The sequence below is a fragment of the Lathamus discolor genome, chromosome 4, assembly GCF_037157495.1.
Source record: "Lathamus discolor isolate bLatDis1 chromosome 4, bLatDis1.hap1, whole genome shotgun sequence".
In the NCBI taxonomy this organism is placed as follows: Eukaryota; Metazoa; Chordata; class Aves; order Psittaciformes; family Psittacidae; genus Lathamus; species Lathamus discolor.
In genome coordinates, this window is record NC_088887.1 from 125,078,058 (window position 1) to 125,098,743 (window position 20,686).

The window sequence follows — 20,686 nt, forward strand, 5'->3', positions numbered from 1 at the left end:
TGCATCGCCTATCCTTGAGGTGGGACTCATGTCACAGGACAGCCACTGCCACTGGTGAGAAGCTGCTCCAAGGGTGGGTTGCCCCTTCTGGAGGCCTCTCTCCATCAGGATAGAGGAGCTGCGTGTGCATTTACAGCACACATTGCATTGCGGTGCTTGGTGCTGCGTGTCTCGGTGGCTCAGGATCCAGGACAAGATGCTTCTCCGGTGATGAACAGGTAAGCTCGTGTGAAGGGTCTGCTAATCTTAGAGCACAAACCTGCTTGGATCAGCAACTTTCCTAAGCCACAGGGTGACACTGCAGATGGCAGGAGGCTGTTGTGGGTTTGCAATTGTTTGCCTGGCTGTAAAGGGTGATGTTGTTATCCCCCCAAAACCCTACGGCTCCGAGTCTTTAACCAAGGCTATCTTAACATAAGGCTTTTACCCTGATGGTTATTTAACATTTCTTAATCTAAATGCAAATCATAATCCTCCTTTCCCCTTGTTCTGTGATTGCCTGTTTATCCACCTTTCATTTTGCCAGGTTTAAGAGACTTTGCTACAAATTGTCCCCAAAAACCTTTTCAGACAGTGTTAAAATCATATGCATGTACACAGATTTACTTCAAGTATGATGGAATAGGAGGATTCAGGATGGATGGGGCTTTGAGCAATCTGGTCTAGTGGAAGGTGTCCCTGCCTGCAGCAGGGGGTTGGAACTGGATGAGCTTTAAGATCCCTTCCAACCCATTCTGTGATTCTATGTATCTTTAAGTATATGTATGTATGGGTCTATATGGATGTGTGTATTTATGTTTGTATGGGCTCTGATTCATGTTCTGAAGTCACTGAGGATTTTGGATTGGCAAAAGATGCTGCCTTGGAGCATTCCACCTATTTATTGTCTTATATGCATTTTTTTCCTGTGTGATTTGGGAATTATCCTTCCAAAGAAGCAAAACCATAGTGCATCCATAGGTTGTGTTTACTGTTGCAATCAAAGCAGATTCACTCTTCACTGCTTGGTTTCAGAACATAATGCAAAGCACCTTAAGAAGTCTATATAAGTGTGCCTTTAAGGGCTATGCTATGTTTAACTGCCACTGGATGGACACTTGCCTATGTAGTGCATGTCCACATGTCTGTGCAGGGTTTTGGCACATGGACTTGCACCTTGAGAACTGTTGTGTAATTGGAGCTGACTCAGCTGTATGTACATGTACTGGACAAATACGTATGCAGGAAGGCAAATGTAATCTACTTTTCTTCCAGCTGCTGGTAATACACTGCCTGCCTTCCCGAAGAGCTCAGTGCAGCTCTACCCACCTGTAAAACAATGTCATTTCTCCCACTGTGTCCTAACAGCTTGCTCTGGTCAAGGCACATTAGATTGCATAAGTTCAACACTGGCAATTCATCCAAGACATTTCCGCATGCTCTCTGGTGGCTGCTGTTGGGAATAACCCTGCTTTGCTCTCCAGCACATTCTTCTGTCTTTAAAATTGGACTGCTTGGACCCTGGAGCTGTGACCCCTTCTTTTCCAAAGCCTTGCCCCACGTGGCTGCCAGGTTAGCAGTGGAACGAATAACCAAAGATCCTTCACTAGATCTTGGCCACAGGCTGGATTTTGTGGTCCTGGAAGAAGAATGTGAGACATCGAGAGCTCTGGTTAGATTCATTGACTTTGGAAAGCTTTCCTCAGCATTCATAGGCCCTCTGAACCCTGGCTTCTGTGAGGTGGCCACACTTTTAGGGGAAAACTGGAATAAAGCCATCTTCTCATGGACATGCATCAATTATAAACTGGATTCCACCACCCAGCACCCTACATTTGCAAGGACCCTGCCCTCTCCAACCCGAGTTTTGTTTACAATAATGAAACATTTCAGCTGGGCTCATGTTGGCATCATTGCTTCCAACGAGGATATTTGGATGGACACAGCCAACAAGCTAGCGAGTGCACTCAGGAACCAGGGTCTTCCTGTAGGCATTGTCACACCCATGCGTAAAGGAGAAAAAGGCATTGAAGACACTTGGAACAAGGTTAAAGAAGTTGACAACATTAAAAGTAAGTGTTTTGAGTCTCCTTCCTTTCTTCATTTTCTTTTCTCCAGGGTAGGACTGCATTGTTATCCAATGGGCAGAGGAGAATGAAGTTTTGAGGTCATTTAAGTCAAGCAAGAACTTCATCTCTCACCATAACAGAGCCAGGGCTTCAAGTAAGAGAATGCTGGGCATTTTGTATGTGATGGACATAGGGCAAAGTAGTCTTCTACAACATGAAAGACTGGGTTCAGCTTGGAAAAACAGTGTTTAGTAGATGAGTGTCTGCGCTTGACCCTATCAAGTGTAAAGAGGGGTTTAGAGAAAGGTTTTGTATTTATGCTTTTTGGATTATGGATTATCAAAAATTTCAAGCTTTGATGCTGTGTTCTTGCTACCTATGTTCAGGGAAGGTATCAGAAGTGAAATCCACTGCTATACAGCACATACTAAAGCAGTGGAAGGGCCCTTGCTGATGTACATCAAATAGTAAAGAATGATCTCCTGAGAAAATGTAGGGGAGAAAACATGTTTTTCTGGTTCAGAGCCTTGTCAGGAAGTCTCTGATGGAGCTCTGATCTTGGTGTACACCTCTGCAGCTCTGTGAATCTAGATGAGGATGCATTTTAGCCAAGACCTTGTGAATTTCATGTCAATGACAAACAAGGGTAGCAAGGTGCTGTCTAACTTGGAGTTGTATCACTGCTCAAATCGATGTTTGAGACCAGACCCATCTTGGATGGGTTCATCTCTTCACCATCAGTTTCCATGTGAATCAGAGATGATAAACTCCTTTCCTAATCAATGGAGAGAACCAGTCCCTCATCAAACATGATTCATCTGACCATCTTAAGCTCTCTGCTATAGCATGGGGTGAATCACTGCCTAGAAGTACCTGTAATTCAGCACCTTGAAAATAGCCCTGTTCATTTCAGCTTCTGCTTTGCCAAGGATTGTTTTAGAATCACAGAATCATAGAATAGTTAGGGTTGGAAAGGACCTCAAGTTTTTCTCCTAAGGAGAGACCACAGCTACTCTAGAGATCCTGCTCCCTCCCGGTTTAGTAGCAGGCAGGTCTCTTTTGCAACTTCACTTCCCATCATTGCCCTACTTCGCTCCATTCACTGACTGAGTTTTGAAATGCTGTCTTGGACAAAAGACCAGGAGTGATTCCTTTCATGAAAGGCCAGTGAGCAAGCTGGAAAGCCTGTTAAATAGATAGACCTGTATTTCAGATCACAGAAACATAGAACACCAGGTTGGAAGGGATCTCAAGGATCATCTGGTCCAACCTTTCTTGGCAAAACATGACCTAGACTAGATGGCCCAGCACCCTGTCCAGCCCAGTCTTAACAGTGCCCAACGCTGGGGAGTCAACACTTCCCTGGGGAGATCATTCCAGGGGCTGATTGTCCTCTTTGGGAAAAATTTCCTCTTGTGCCCAGTGGGAATCTCCCTAGGAGTAACTTGTGCCCATCACCCCTCGTCTTTTCCGCGGGACTCCTTATTAAAATGGGAGTCTCCATCTTCTTTGTAGTCACCCGTTATCTCCCCACCAGACATGGGGACATTGGCTCCATGGCATTTTGGAGGCAAAGACACAGGCTCTGGGACAGCCAAGTACGGACCAGATGTTGAAACATAACACAGGGTCCTGTGTTATGTACATACGGTGACAGGGTGAATAAGAGGAGCTTGTGCACTAACAACTGTGTGGTGTCAGTCAGCTCAGGGCACACAAAGGGAAAGCTCATGTCTCGCAGTCACCCATCATGTGAGGCATCCCTGCCCATAGCACAGGGTAGGAACTAGGTGATTATAAGGTCCTTTCCAGCCCAAACCACTCTATGATTCTATGATTGATTCTCTGTTAGCCTGTGCCTCACCTTTGTCAAAATCTTTCTTCCTTTCTCCTTATGTATGGCCCCAGGAATGGGCGATGCTCACAGACTCTCTTGCTAGATGTTGCAGTCCTCCAGAGGTTGAACAAAATTGGTGTAGCTCCCAGCTTCGTCAGCACATGATGTTGGTGAGGGACCACTTGAGTCTGACCTGATAAGCAGTTCAGACAGGTCAATTATAGGGGAGGTGTGGAGCTATTTTGTCTTGAAAACCCCAAATGGGTTAACAACACTGTCTGTGATCCTTTCGTTTCAGTTATAATCCTGTGCATGCATTCTGTGCTCATTGGAGGGGAGGAACAAGCCACCCTACTCACAAAAGCTCTGGAGATGGGACTAGCAGATGGAAGATACGTCTTTGTTCCATACGATACTTTGCTGTACAGTCTTCCTTATCAGAACAACTCATTCAGCATCTTTGATAATGACAAGAAGCTCCAGGAAGCATATGATGCTGTGTTGACTATCACACTGGAGTCTGGAGAAAGGACTTTCTATGATGCATTCAGGGAAGCCAAGATCAGTGGTGAAATAACCAGGGATTTGGAAGCCACACAGGTAAATATTCTTTTTCTCTGTTTTATCCTGGGACCTGACAACAGGAGACATGGGTCAAGCAATAGTTATAGAGGAAGTACAGGAGAGAGATAACCCAGTCTCTATGCTTCTATTTTGGGAAGAATATGGTGAAATTTGGATGCGATCTGAGTTTATTTGGAAGAATATTTCTGGATATCTGGCATTCTGACACAGACAGTTCAACTGCACGACCATGCTGGGAGCTGAAGGGAAAGGGGTTGTCTCTGAGGCTCTCATATTTGGTTTACTACATGCTAACTGCTGTAGGCCCAAGCTGAAGGGGTATCTCCTAAGGTGGATAAAGACCATAGAGTTTGTAAGGAGCCAAAATAAGATGTCCACATGCCTGAGAATCTGGGAGGATGCAACACACAAATGGAATACTGCATGCTTTTGAGGGAAACGGTTAGGATCGTTGCTGCCTCATTCTTCTTAACACTATTGTCAAAGTCATTCTTTGCCAGCACAATTATTAAAATGTCACTAGAATCCTATAAAAAAACAAGTCAGTTGCTACCTTATAGGCATTACAAGAATTGGGGAATCTGGGAAAAGATGAAGGATTCGGCTGAGCTAAATCTCATTATGCTCTTTTAAAAATTCCAAGTATTTTTAAGGCATGATTTATGAGATCTGCATGGATATCTACTTTGGGAGGAGATGAATCATGTCTTGAAAACATTCGTTTCTTCTCTTTCACTATAATGAGGGCCCTAGTTAACTCTATTGAGTGTATGGATCTTCATTAAAGGTGTCTACATCTGATCAATGAATCCCACCACAGATGTCAAATTCTATGGCTTCCAACAGTAATCCTCATTATATCATGAGTATATGGCTGTAATCAATGTTCATCCACCAACTGTGAATGACCATGTGATTGGAAAGGCCGCCATGTATGTGCTTTAGAGGAGGGGAAAGTTATAGTTTCCTAAATCAAATCCAGCATGGAAAGAAGCAATATAAGGAGAAAAGGCCGTGGTACCCCAGAGAATGAGTTTGCTGTGGATCTGCTTTGTGATTTCTACATCTTAGGAATAAACAATGTGCTGGCAAAGAGGACCAATCATTTGGGTATGGCACTTTAGGTACCTGGGTAGGGAGGCGAGCCTCTGACTTTGATCTTCTATCTGTAGAAGATGTTTTAACATAGTTCTTTGAGGCAGGTTGTGCTAAAATGCCAGCTGATCATCAGGTTCAGAGTCTTGGTTCTTCCCTTGATAAAGCAATTTTACATGGGCTTAAAAATAGCTTGAAATTCTATTTTGGAAAGCAACCATAAGAAAAGACAGATATTCAAAGTCACATAGGTTGGGTCAACCCCAATAGCTCCCACAAGCTACCTTCAATCTAAGATTCTTCAAACCCATTATTCTGTGAGCTCTTAATGCTCAGAGGTCTTAGTTCTTGAGTTTACAGCTCACAGTGGGACGTTATTTTGCCACAAGTTTCAAATCAGAGGCTGTCAACATCCTGACCTCAATTTCTCCTGTATTTTCAGGTTTCTCCTCTTTTTGGGACAATCTATGATGGCTTTTACTTCATGGCAATGGCTATTGATAGTGCTCGGAGGAAAGGAGCCAGAGTCTCAGGAACTAACATAGCTCAGCACACAAAAAACTTGAGTTTCCCTGGATTTAGTCACCAGGTTGAGACAGACCACTGCGGGAAAGGGCTGAGCAACTACATGGTATTGGACACAGATGGTCATGGGAACCAGCTCTTCCCAACCCACTTGCTGGATATGTCTTCAGACTCTGTGATGTCCTTAGGTCGGGACATCCACTTTCCCAGAGAAACTCTACCCAAGCCAGACTCCAGCTGTTGGTTTGATCCAGATGTTCTCTGCACTGGAGGTAAGCAAGACACAAAAGCAGGGTTGAATGGCATTGGGTCGATGCTGCTTATTTCTTTCATCTTTTCTCTTATAACCCCTCTAAATTAGAGCTCCTCAAAGAAAAACATCTAAACTCAATAAATGACTATAAAGATGACCAGTCATCATGCTGTTTGTAATGGGAGTTCTATGCAAGGAACCCACTGTTGATCCACCAGACTCCCGTATTGCTTGTTAGGTCCATATTCTATGATTCTACAAGGTTGTTGCCACTGTTTTGTGCTTGAAAGGGTTTTCCAGGTCTGGCAACCAACATCTGGATATGTTGATAGCAATCAATACATGCCAAAGGCTCCACCCAGCACTGCGTCCATGTCCTTCTGAGGGACAGGGCACTAAGAGGATTTGAAGACAGCCTAAGAGCTGCACAGCAGTAGATGCTCTCACCATCTCTCCTGGTTAGCCCTTCTTTACCCAGTCAGCTCTGCAGCTTTAAGGATCATCAGAGCTCACGTCATCAAGAAAAGATGAAGATCATTACTCAGAATAATTTGAGTTACTTGTAGATAACAGAGGCGATAATTGAGGACCTAAGGGCAGAGATAACTGCTTCCTCCTAGGTTTGCAAGGCTGGGCACTGGTTTTACTTATTGTTTTTAATTTGAGGTAACTATGGTGCAGTTTTAAAGTCCACAGGGAATCCAGCATCTCAGGGTAGGATGCTTAGCCTTCATTTGACATATTTACATATAATGCTGAGCATTTACTGCCACTGCTCCAGGATATGACTTAAACAGAGAAAATTAACCACATCTAACAATATTTAATGCAGCAGCTGCGAAAATCATTCCCCTCGGCTCAGCCATAACTGGTTTAAATCAGCGTTGCTCCATGAAAATTGGAGATACACTGATCTCACAGCAGCTGGCAAGCTATAGGAGAGACAAATATGATGCTATCGTATATCTAATTTTGCACTACAACTAGGACTGAAGTAGCAATTTATCATCCCATTGCTGTCTATGGAAAAATCACTGCTTTTTAGAGATCAGATTTTATGGTCACACTTTTACAGAAGCATAAAGCTCGAGGCATTTTCAGTGGAGTGGTAATTTATTATTATTACTAATATATCAGAGACTGAATTTTATGATTAGAATTAAATCCAGGCCTCAGTCTGCCTTTTGTATGGAGTTAGGGTTGGAGAGTGGCTGGATGTGAAGCTGCCAGGCTACCAAGCTGTGGCTCCTGACCCAAAGTCCATCAGGAGCAGGGCTGAGCAGGTTGTTTCCAGTACATGTACAACAAAGTCAGTCCCCAACAGAGTAACATATACAGGAAAGCAACATATCTGAAACCACCACTACACACGGCCATCATTGCCGAGACATGGATAACACAAATGGCGTGATCCTGTTCTTATGCACCACATAATCAGGCTCCAAGCTTGCTTCCATATCTCACAACCCCAGCTCTTACACACATACAGATGTAGATGTACCTACCATTGGTAGATGGTCCAAACCTGTAATTCCCCCATAGCCAGCTCGCAATCCCTTTGGTCTCTGCAGGAGCTGGTCTCCAGTCTTGTGATCTCTGATGGGTCATAGGCTTCAGAACTCCTTATCTTACCTGTTGGCTAGGTTGATGTGAAGTCTACAAACATCACACACAGGCAATAGGCACACTCACACAGAACAAGAAATAGACATAGGGGTTAAGAACAAGGTAGGGCAGACTGCCATGATCAGATACATGGTTTGGCTGCAAAAATGCACAACATATGTGGGACCAGCATCCACGTCCTCTCCAGTATCTCATGCTTGAGCATCCCCAACCTACCTATATCCCTCCCTTTCCCCATTTTCATCTTTTCCTCTAAAAGTCCCATAAGAATTTTCACATACTTCTTATGGGAGGTTTAGAGGAAGTACCCTTCCTGCAGTTCACTTAAAGCATCCCCTCATGAGTTTAACACAATCCTACAAGTCCCCAAAAGTATCCTCTAAACTTGCTCTTTCCCATGAGCCCATGATAACCTTCCTTTCCCTTCTCATTAGTTATAAAGTTCTTGTGGAGCTTCCTCAAGGCTTTGCATGGTCTCTGCAATGGCCCATCCATCACTGACATGAACTCTGTGGTCTTTGATGTTGTCTCCACTATCTTCTATTCCTTCAGATATGCTTGTCAGGGTGTTTATTTATTTACTCCTCTTGTCCTTTTACTGTCTTTCATTCATCCCAGTGAATGCTGTGCTCCAACTAGCTCTCAATCTCAGCTTATCAGATGCTGTGTCACTGAATGATTGGATGGACTTTGGATGTTTTCCAGCTGTGTTTCTTCATGTGCTGATGTGTAACTGTGCCCCTACTTCAACAAAGGACATGCTCAGCGAGACACCATTTGCTATTCCTTGGGTTTCTGCACTGCCTTTCAAGTACCGCATTGCCCCAGCGTCCTCTAAAGTGCGGCCAAACTCTTGTAGCTTATCATGTGAAGTGGGAATAAGCAGAGGAATTTCTCCCAGGCTCTTTGTCAAAGGAGATTTGTTCAGACAGTAGGGTCTCTGGGGGCTACCTGAGGAAGCTTAGGAGACAGGACCAGTAAAAAACCCTGATGGAATACAATAGGGAGCATTAACAAACTCCACATTATTCCCACCACATTGTGAGCTGGGTTACAGGTTCTCTATGAAAGTGTTAGAAGGCCATGTAGAGATGTGAGATGGGGCTTTCATACCCCTGCACTACATGACTGGTTTGACCAGGAGGCATTTGCTTCTTGGTCCAGCAAATAAACCAACGCATGACACTGTGACTGGACTATTCTAAGCTCATTCCCTCTTTAATAACAGATTTCCTAGCAGGAAACAGGCAATCACAGCACCAGAGCACAAGGTTTCCTCCAAATCTCCCCTAAACTGATCCAGTCCCTCCTTTTCCATGGATTTAACACTGTGCAAGACCTTTATGGGATGTGTTCTGGCTTCATACTCATACCAGTCCTGTTGGAGGGGTGCACATCTTTGGCAGCTCCCTTGCCTTCTATGGATGAACATTGGGTTGCTGTCACTTGCTCTTATGGGGACAGCAACACTTGACTTTCTCCATGCATGAAGACCAAACCATGTCTTCTAGGCCACCTTGGTGTGGTGTTGCTCACTCCTATATTCAAGGTGAAAGCTATTCCTGGAGAAAACTGTCTGTGTCTCCATTGCGCTTTGGTGAAGTGAATCCTTGTTCCACATTGTGGTGGTTTAAGCCCAGCTGGCAACCCGGAACCATGCAGATGGGAAGGAGAATGGAAAGAATGTAACTCCCACGGGTTGAGATAAGAACAGTCCAGTAACTAAGGTATAACACAAACCACTGCTGCCACCACCAATGATAATGATAAGGGAAATAACAAGGGAAGAGAATACAACCGCTCACCACCCGCTGACCAATACCCAGCCAGACCCAACAGTGATTTAACCCTTCTGAGTAACTGCCCCCAGTTTACACAGTGGGCATAACGTGCTGTGGTACGGAATGTCTCTTTGGCTAGTTTGGGTCAGGTGCCCTGTCTCTGCTTCCTCCTGGCTTCTCCTCCTCCCTGGTAGAGCATGAGGCTCAGAAAGTCCTTGGTCAGAGTGAACGTTACTGAGCAACAACTAAACCCATTGGTGTTATCAGCGCTGTTCCCAGGCTGAAAGTCAAAACCACAGCACTGCACCAGCCACTAAGAAAGAGAAAAATGACTGCTACTGCTGAACCCAGGACACACATCCACATCATCTGGGAGGCTGAGAAATGGGTGTGAAGTATCTACCCTACTATACCCAGGTTTCTTCTCAGAAGGAGGTATACAAGACTATACAGGCTGGAGCATGAAAGCAGTGACTTCTTATCTTGAATCTTAGTATCATAGAATCCCTGCCTGGTTTGGGTTGGAAGGGACCTTAAAGTTTATTCAGTTCCAACCCCTGCCATGGGCAGGGACCCCTTCCACTGGAGCAGCTTGCTCCAAGCCCCTGTGTCCAACCTGGCCTTAAACACTGCTAAGGATGGGACAGCCACAGCTTCTCTTGGCACCCTGTGCCGGTGTATGTGTGAGAACAGCCAGGGACCGGGGCCCTGGGCTGAAGCACAAAGTTTGTCCATAGCAGGCAGAAAAAAATTAGCTAAAATGCTCTCTTTTTTCCTGAAAAGGACACGTACTTTCAAAAATGCTGTTTTTCTGTTGGGGAGCTCTAGGTTTCAGTGCTTGATAAAAGGCCTGTGACTCAGGTACAAGCGTGACATAGAGTTATGAACCTTTTATCAACCCAAATTTGTCCATGCTCCCTTGTGTTTAAGGATCTCTGAATACAGACAGACTGAAATAGAAAAATAAGAAGACAGAAGAGGCAGAGACAGCAAAGAATTCCCACCAGAATTTAGCTCATCCACTCATGTCGGCATTCCTTAGCTCTCTAACAAAGACACTCATGAGCAAACTATCCGTCTCCAGTGCTCTCTGTAGATGGGCCCATTGAGGAAAACATCGACCTTCTCCTCCTCCTTTTTGCTCTTTCCAGCATTAGGAAAGTGTGGCAGGGAATGAAAAACCCCAGATGGGCTGGTGACTCACACGATAAAGATTTTTCAGCCTTTCAGTTCCTGGAGAGAAGAGGGTCAAATGTTGAGGAGTTACGAACTCTGCAGAAGCTGCCTCTAAAGCAAAATACTTCCCTGTGAGTCCAGGCTTTATTTACTTGAAGAAAAAGCTGTTTTCCCACTGATTCAGGGCTCCAGGGCTGGTATAGTGAAGAGTGCATGAAGACACATAATTACAGTACTTGAAGTCATAGAATCATAGAATGGCTTGGGTTGGAAAGGACCTTAAGATCATCCAGTTCCAACCCCTCCCATGGGCAGGGACATCTCACACTAAACCGTGGCACCCAAGGGTCTGTCCAACCTTGAACACTGCCAGGGATGGAGCACTCACAACCCCCCTGGGCAACCCATTCCAGTGCCTCAGCACCTTCACAGGAAAGAATTTCCTCCTTATACCCAACCTGAATTTCCCCTGTTTAAGTCTGAACCCGTTACCCCTTGTCCTGTCACTGCAGTCCCTGACGAAGAGTCCCTCCCCAGCATCCCTATAGGCCCCCTTCAGACACTGGAAGCTGCTCTGAGGTCTCCACACAGCTTCTCTTCTCCAGGCTCAACAGCCCCAATGTTCTCAGCCTGGCTCCATACAGGAGCTGCTCCAGCCCCTGCTCATCCTCGTGGCCTCCTCTGGACTTGTTCCAACAGCTCCATGTCCTTCTCATGTAAAGTTTCTCATCAAAACACTCGTTTTCTATCATTCTACCGGCTGAATATTTGACTTCGTAGACAAATGATCTGATACTGATATATTTGTAATATTATTGCCTAAGTGAAAGGGATTTTCTAATTCACTGTTTCTTCTCCCATTTTTGCACAGGAATTGAGCCTACAGTCATCATTTTTGGAGTAATGGTGATATTTGCCCTGGTGCTTCTTGCTATGGGCCTGGCTTCAGTTATCAGGTGAGAACTGCAGGACCTGTTTGGTTTGGTGTCAGTTTTGGTTTTTGGGGGCGGGCTTTAGCCAGCAATTCAGTTTGTGAACACATAGCAGGCTTGGTTGTGGTCATTGGGGAAGTCAGTTTAATTTAGTACCAATCAAATCAGAGTAGGATAATGAGAAATAAAACCAAATCATAAAACACCTTCTCCCCACTCCTCCCTCTTTCTGGGCTCAACTCCACTCCTGAATTCTCTACCTCCTCCCCACCAGCGGTGCAGGGGGACAGGATTGTGATCAGTTCATCGCACATTGTCTCTGCTACTCCTTCCTCCCCAGGGAAGGATCCTCAGACTCTTCCTCTCCTCCAAACACAAACGCAATTCAACTTTATTAAGTGACAGTGGCCTGAGCACTGTGGGAATTGGTTCTGCAGTCTCAGGAGCAGCCACTGTACCCTGAAACCAGTCCAGGTTTGGAAGAGGATTGCAGTCTGTTGCTGGGAGGATTAGCTAGGTGATGGCTCTGAAGCATTGAGAAGGTGGCTATCACTTTGGAGGTGCAAAGTATGCCACGCAAATCAAAGACAGGAATCTGCTTTGAGAACATTGGGGTAGAAACTGAGTGGGCTGCCATGTTAAATGTCTTTTCCTTACCCAGATCATTTTTGCTTGGATTACTGTCCCTAATATAATCCTGTTTTCCATGAAGCACCTAGGCTGACCCTCTTTCTCCACGTATTAAAGAGAAAGAGAACATCTCTGGAGAGGGTTTGGGGCAATTAATTAGGATACCTCTTTATTACCAAGCTGATTCACTCCCTGTTATGCCCTGGAATCCAGCTCCCTGGTCATCCACATTGCATCTATATTATTCTGGGCATGGGATCTATGGAGCAAATGAAGCTTGGGAAGGGACAGTTTCAAAGAATTGCATAGGTCACGTCTGTGTCCTGACTCTATACCCAAGGCAGACATAATCCAGCATGACCTAGCTGGTCCAGGAGCTATGGGTTGCACTTAGGCAAGGACACTATGGCCATAACCTAAAGTAATCTGCTCCAAAATAGCTTTTGGAGTAATCTGTCTCTCATTAGTGATGTCTACGTGGTACACGACTGAAATTAGACTGAAATTAGAAGGCATATTTACTCAGCAGCACTGAGTTCAGCAGAACAAAGCTCCTGGACTGTCCCATACAGCTTTGCCTCTCAAATCTTCCCAGAATGTGTTTTCCTTCCACTTCTGAATCATCCCTCCTAACCCAGATGATATCAGGCCACCCAGCAAGCAACACCCCAAACAGCTTTCTCCCTTATGACATACAGCTGCTTCTGATATCTTTTAATTGCAGGCACTGAGGAGGTTGCTCCATCCATCTGCACGTTAAAACCCTGCTCTATTCCTTTGGCCACCAGCCTCTACAATTGAGTAAATAGAAGGCGATCTTTCTGCCTGCTTTACTTGTAAGCTGCTCCACAAGTACCAGACTGTTCTTGGGAGGGCTCAGTAGTAAATAAAGATGTATGGCTGTCTGCGAGGGAAGAAAAGAAGTCTAGCATGACTCAGACAATGATTAATGTGAGAGAAGGGCATGTCTGGAACTAAATTTAAACCACAGTGTGGTCTGAGTTCAAATGTGGGAGCTGTGGTCTTAGGTCTGCCAGGGATCTGCTGCATGACCTTAAATGAATTGCTCCGCAATCTGCGCTTTGCTTTCGGCAGAGGGATGCTTTCCTCCATGTTTGGGGGAGATGATGTGATTGACCAAGCAGGGTTTTCAGGTGGATAATGAAAGGTACATAAGTGATGAGTTTTTTGCATGAAGGTAAGATGGGTGGCAAGGTGGTTAGAGAAAGGTTATCAAAATCGCCCCAAGTGATGCCCCAAGTGATGCCTGTGGTTATGTGGCCAAGACTCTTGGACTCCAAAAAGCTGTCTGTGCTCTTCTAGAATGCCCAGAGTGACACATACATTAGAAAAGTGAATTGTGGTGATGTATGGATATTTTACTGGATTCCCCCTACAGCAGCCAGCAAAAGGCACCCTTTTCATCAGGAAAAAATTAGGTGTGTGCAGATCAGATGTACTATACTGTAACCGATGTTCCTTAAACAAAAAAATGACATGGAGAGCAATGGAGGAGCTTTCATTTGCCTTCTCTCTGTTCCTGCCTGATGAGTTTCTGTCTAATGCATGTAGTGTGCTTTGTGTTCAGTGTTAAACCTTGACATCCATTGAAACAGTGGGTTCAGAATGATGGCGTGTGAATTCTGACTCTTCCATGAGATCCTGAAGTAGCCATGTGTTGGGTATTAGTGTCAGATGTGTTCCAGCTAAAAACTAACAAAGGGACTCTGGAATGCTCAGTAATGATTTGCATGAAGTGGACATCAGTCTGTTTAAACCATGCCATGAATGTAGTCCTTGACAACGCACCATGTCTTGTGGTTTCTTCTGCCTTGCCAATTCAAGAGAAGCTGAGAAAGTAGAAGGATGCAGTCAAGCAACAGGTAGTGTCTTTGCTGGTCTGATGGCTATACTGAACTTTCTTGCCTGTGGCAATTCTGCAAATCCAATAGTCTATCAAGGAATGCAGAGAGTCATCCCTTGGAAAATGGGCACAGCATCCTGGGGAGATGCCAGGAGCGCATTCGTCCTTTGTTACACAGTGCGTGGTAGACATCCCATCCGGCTCAGGTCATGGAAGAAGTAGGTCTGAATCAGCACAGCCTTTTTGATCTAATTACTCCTGACCAAGAGAAACAGCACCGGTTCAGCAATACTGCTTCTAAGACCCCCAGGCTGCATTGCACTATATTGTGCGCACCAAACTGCTCATCCCCTGTAGCTTTCCCTTTTTATGAGCTCACAGTCATTACAAAGAGGTATTTTACTGTGTGCATTACTTTACCATGCTACAATATAGAGATTTAACCAGCATATTTTGATGGTAACGTGTGTTCAGGCTGCTTTTATAAGTTACCTGTGGTTCAGTTTCAGTTCCTAAGAAAAGCTGGTGTGCCTGAGAGCTGTTTGCTCACCAGGCACATTGGCTGCTCTAATAAAACTTATTATTCTTTCCTAATGGAGAATAATTTGGGTTAGGAAAAACAAAACTGAGCAAAGCAAAGTAAGCATTACCTACACATCTGATTCATATTTGTAATCAGATTAACTCAAGGCATCTATTTGACCCTTTGAGATTATAGCTTTTGTAGTGCGTGAATTGGATACCCCTTCACTCGGAGGGATTTGGTCCAAGTCAGGGCATCATAATCTGCCTATTGCTTTCACCTATGCCCATCCCCACTGCCACTTAATACTGAGGGAAGGCAGATGTGAGGACTTAGAGGTGGTGTAAACTGGTCACTACCTACAAATGTTAACTGTGACTTACTAAATCTTACAGGCACAGTATCTTGAACAGCCAGCTATTCAGGGGACCTAACAAGATCATACTGACCTTGGACGACCTCATCTTCATCAACCCCGAGCTACAGAAAAAGGTAAGTCCCTCCACTCCTGTAAGTAACCTGGTGGGACATCCAAAACCAGGTTTGCTGTTTGGTCTTTTCACACCCAAGAAGCTCTGGCAAACTTCTTCACTTCTCCATGTCTCATTTTCCCCTGTATATCAGAAGATTTCCTATACGCAGAGTGTTTTTGAGTCTCAGATTAGATTCACATGCAATATCAGAGCCGCTATGATGATGTAAAACAATACCCTTGATTGCTTTTATTCTACCAGCCAGCCCCTATTCTTTGTTCTTGAGGTTGGATGGTGCAGCATAGTTCATGTCCATACAGCTAAACCATCTTGCCCTCTAAAGTAAAGTGTCTGCGTCTGAATTACTTATTGGGAACCATTCCTGGCCTGTGCTGGCTCCTGCCCAGAGCCGGGGATCTCCTGGGGAAGTGTTATTTGGCATAGATGAGGAGCATGCCAATGATATGGACTGCTGTGGAGCAATCCCTTTGCCTAGGTCACCGCCACAGATTCAGCTTCTTGCCTACGCGAAAGGAAATACTTCCCTGTGCCTTATTCAGAGGGACACCTGCCTTGTCTGCTATTTCCCCCAATCCACAGCATTTCCATCACCTGAAGTGCTGCTGTAGTGTTTCAGCCTCATAGCGTTGACCCGTAGAGGTATTGAAAGGGGTGAGATGGGAAGTTCGGGAGGCTGCTAGCATGGGTGAATGCATGGCCAGAGGCAGAGCTGGAGGAGAGGGTTACATCCAAAGGTGGTAGCTGTCCTACCCTTGCTTTTCTTGCCTTCCAGAGGCTGACTTTAGACAGTCTGACTGAAGCAAACAGCATAGCAGCGGATGGCAGAAGCCTGAAATCCGTAACCCGCTCCTCCTCCTTGAAGAGTGAAGCTGCCACCTACGAAACCTCCAACGTGGCTCTGTATGAGGTAGGTAAGGACCTCAGGCAGCCTTCTCCCACCACTACTGTCCACTGAGCTGCTCAAGGGAGGGAAGTCTTGGCCTGCAGTACTGTGGGTCCCAGCATGGTAATGCTGCTGATGGACCTTAAGGGTGAAAATAAGTTACCCCCAAGCAGTGTTTAGTGTGACTCTACTTCAGCCCTCACCCTCATAGCCAGAGGCATGTGGGGTGGTGGCATTCAACATCCATCTGTAGCATTTCCAGGTCTGGTCCTTATTAGAGAGATCACCACTTAAAGGCGCCATGAAGCATCTTTCTTATAAAACAGGCTTTAGGTGGTAACATCTCCAACAAAGACCTTTCTTACAAGGCAAGGATTCAAACACACAGAATAAAGGGTAGCAGATTCCCCTTTGTGCCAATAGGACTGTAAAGTGTTTATGCAGAGGCAATGGCCAAGAAAACTCACCCCATCCATCAGTTCTTTCCTAAAAATGCAGCTTTTGAAAAAAATGGCTTGTCAATTTTTCCTGAAAAAGAGCAAAATAAACTGGATCACTGATGTCAGAGAGAAGCTCTGGAGAGAGTTACTTTCCTTTATCATAGGATCCCAGGCTGGTTTGGGTTGGAAGGGACCTTAAAGCTCCTCCAGCTCCAGCCCCCTGCCATGGGCAGGGACCCCTTCCACTGGAGCAGCTTGCTCCAAGCCCCTGTGTCCAACCTGGCCTTGAGCACTGCCAGGGATGGGGCAGCCACAGCTTCTCTGGGCAACCTTTATCAATTTATCATTGTTTATCAGATACAATTGCACCTTCCACGTATGAAATCCTAATCCAGATGAAGGTCCTGCCTTGCCCCATTTTTTGGAGGGTTTGCTGTCGATATTCTTATTTGGGTGCAGTACAGAAACCATCCACTGCCAAGAACACTGAAAATCCCCAACCACTTTCAAAGTGAAGGATCTGAAATTCAGACCCAAGTCCCAGTATTAGCTGTTGCTCACTGACTTCCTCTATCATTCCCCCATTGTATTGTGAACAGGGAGACTGGGTATGGCTGAAAAAGTTCGAGATGGGAGCAGCTCACCATGTGCGGCAAAGCTCCACCAGCATCTTGAGGAAGGTAGGAACAGGGGATTGTGGGGGGTGTAGAGGGAAGGTTGCTTGGGGGACTTCTCATAGAATCATAGAATGGTTTGAGTTGGAAAGGACCTTCAGCTCATCCAGTTCCAACTTCCTGCTATGGGCAAGGACACCTCACACTAGACCTTATCGCCCAAGGGTCTGCCCAGCCTGACCTTGGACTCGACTTTTGGTGACTGCAGCATGTTGCCATTCTCCTTATCTCCTGCTTATTCACTGAATCAAACGTCATGGCTGTCAGTGAGTCTTGCCCGGTGAAATCTGATGGAACAGACCACGCACGATTGCATCTGACTTACCAATGACCCATGTGTCAGAGGCAGCAGCTTGCAGACCCCCACCCTGGACCTACCCACGTCAAAGCTGGTGCAATGCTGAATGGACAATGAGTCCTTTAAGTGACCTTGTCTGCGAAAGCAGAGCAGTTTGGAGGGAATCATCCCTGCCTGTGTCAGGGCACGGTGATGCACTGGTAGCTATTTTCATGTGCTCTTAGCTGGAAACACAAAAATCCCAGGGAAATGCACAACCATGCTTGTGCCACACTGGCAACTAAGATGTTTCTTAGAAGTTTTACTTTTAGTCTTTATTATTATAACTGAATGACAAGCAAATACATTTATTTTCCAAATTCAAGGCCATTAGTCGTTGGCAGCTACTGCTAACATAGGAGTGGCATTTTTATGTATATAAATATATTAGATTTAGTAGGGCATGTTTCCAAAGGCATCATTGATGGATGCCTTTCGATCCTCCAGGCGTGGTGTTGCTTTTCAGACCATATCAAAGCTGGAGTAAGACTCCATGTGCTGAACTCAGTTTACCCCAGTTGAAGCCATTTTGCCCTTGTGGAAGATCCAATCCAGCTTGTCTTAGACAAATTTCTCTTCAGTTTGATTTTGCTGTCTTGTTTTCTTTGCCTTAATGAATAGACTAAGAGAAGGAAAGCTTAGATGTAAGATAGTTGAAAGTAAGCAGCAAAGACATTTTCTTCTCCATTGTGTGCAGAACCGTTTGGTAGTACAATGATAAGCGCATCTAATGATATAAAGAACTAGATATTAAGAACAAAAGCTATCTGTCTGACTCGGTCTTGCTGTGATCCCCTGTCTTGTTTCAGATGAAACATCTGCGTCATGAAAATGTGAATCTGTTCCTGGGCTTTTTCTCTGACTGTGGCATCTTTGCCATAGTGACAGAGTACTGCTCCCGAGGAAGCCTAGAGGACTTGCTGAGGAACGAAGATATGAAACTGGATTGGATGTTCAAGTCCTCTCTCATGATGGATCTAATTAAAGTAAATCCATTGCTGTTGCTGAGGCATGACCTGCATGTGACTTTTACATTGACATAGCTATTTTATCCAGGACTTTGGGATTGTTATAGTAATACAGGGAAAACCAGTATGAACGTAATTATACTGGTATACAGGGTCTTTAATGCTGACCTCTTGGTATTCTTTTGCTACCATCTGAGAAAAGCACTATTTGGGGTAATAGGACTACATCCACGCAGCAGGATAAGAGGTTAAAATTACACATCAGGCTAGAAGTGATCACTTATAACAGTGAGATTAGTGACAAATTCATACGTGCCAAAGGCTCTTTCTTGTCATAAATAAAAAATACATCCAGCATAGAACCAAATCATATCCATCCTCTGCAACAGGATGGCTGCACATACGGTCACTTCAAAAGAGTGTTCACATACTTCCAATCATCTCCCACATGTTTTTATCCCCCTAATGGTGAACTACCAATCTGGGACAGATGGCCTACAGACGGTAGACTGCCAGCATCATTCTTAAAGCCCATGATGAACCTTCTTACCCTCCTTGAGGGAGCTGGGTAAATGCATCAGGCTCTTAATGGCTTCCTTTGAGTACCAGTTGTGCCCACCTTGTCTCAAAGCACAACTTCTAAGTGCAATGAGTCCTAGGGCTATAGACGGAGACATTTGACTATTCCTGAAGTCCTTTCCAGTATTACTTCAGGTGCAGTGAACATAATTCTCATTCCTAATCCACTGCTGATCTTTTCCCACAGTTTCTTGCGCTGATCAAGACCACATCTGACAGAGTCAGTGCTGTTTCTGATGCTGTATAGGGTGACAATTCGGTCTTCTGTCTCTGAATGATGATGGATAGATGGATAACGTAATTCTTAAGGAATAGCCTTGCTCTTTTCTGTGTTTCATAGGGAATCAGGTATTTGCATCACCGAGATTTTGCCCATGGACGTCTCAAGTCTCGTAACTGTGTTGTGGATGGCCGCTTTGTGTTGAAGATAACTGACTATGGTTATAATGAGCTCTTAGAAGCACAGAAATGCCCATATATTCAGCCACCCCCAGAAGGTAGGTGCCATAATGAAATATTTGGTTTAGATATATTTATCTATTGATTTAACATGTCCTAATGCAATTGCAGGCCAGTGGCCAAATAAGGATTTATGTGCTCAGTCTCACAACATCTAGTTACCTGTATAAAATGCATTGTTGCAGGAAAGGACAAGAAAGGCTTTTTTCAGGCTTCCTGAAAGTGAAGTGAATAGCAGAGTGTCATGGCAAGGAAAAAGGATTTTATTGCAAGCAGTGACAGAATTTAAGCTTGTTGTAGTTGGAAAAGGACTTAAGTGCCCCTGAAATCTGATCAATCCTGAATGTCTGTGACTGGTAGAACTGGCTTTACATCCTTAGCCCCAACCCTGTATTTGAAGTTTTAGGTTAACCTAAATACAAAGAGCTCTGTTCTGTAAAATTAAGCTATCTGAGGCACAAGATGATACAGGTCTCTTTGAAATAGGTCCAATGCCAATCACCAAAGGCTGCCCAATGACATTCTCACCACTTAAGACAGCATTTCATGGCACCAGGTTTGGAGAATTGGACAGGATTTCTTTCACCTGGCCATTGCCTTGGGGTTCCTCTGGTATCCCAGTTCATTCTTGAAACCTGGTTTCAAGTAGTATGTAGCGTTCCAATCCCTCTCTCTCAGGATTTGATTCCTACACATTTCCAGTGTCTCAGATAGGACAGTTGCCAGAAGATTTTCTCCTCCTCCTTTACAAAAGTGATATATATGGCAGTAGCTGAAATGTTCCTTATTTGCATTACTCCCAATGCGCAGTTACCTGGGTAACAATATCGCGGTCTGAAGATTTATTTCTTGATGAAGCTGGGTATGTTTTACAACTGTGCCTTTCACCACTTGAACTATGGGATTATAAAGACTGATTGTGCTTCAGACAGCCACAAACTGCTTTTACAGAAACCACTTCCATCTAAGAAGAGCTA

The 20,686-nt window shown here is 44.7% G+C and overlaps 1 protein-coding gene across 1 annotated transcript in view; it reads left to right on the forward strand.

The window, feature by feature from the left end:
- The first annotated feature begins 1,318 nt into the window (after positions 1-1,318).
- Positions 1,319-20,686, forward strand: part of GUCY2F (guanylate cyclase 2F, retinal) — a 44,882-nt gene continuing 25,514 nt past the window's right edge. The window contains exons 1-9 of the mRNA XM_065675896.1: positions 1,319-2,051; positions 4,184-4,485; positions 6,008-6,362; positions 11,798-11,882; positions 15,271-15,367; positions 16,142-16,276; positions 17,292-17,372; positions 18,513-18,689; positions 19,591-19,747. Coding sequence (XP_065531968.1) covers positions 1,319-2,051; positions 4,184-4,485; positions 6,008-6,362; positions 11,798-11,882; positions 15,271-15,367; positions 16,142-16,276; positions 17,292-17,372; positions 18,513-18,689; positions 19,591-19,747 — 2,122 coding nt within the window. The remainder of the gene's footprint in view (positions 2,052-4,183; positions 4,486-6,007; positions 6,363-11,797; positions 11,883-15,270; positions 15,368-16,141; positions 16,277-17,291; positions 17,373-18,512; positions 18,690-19,590; positions 19,748-20,686) is intronic.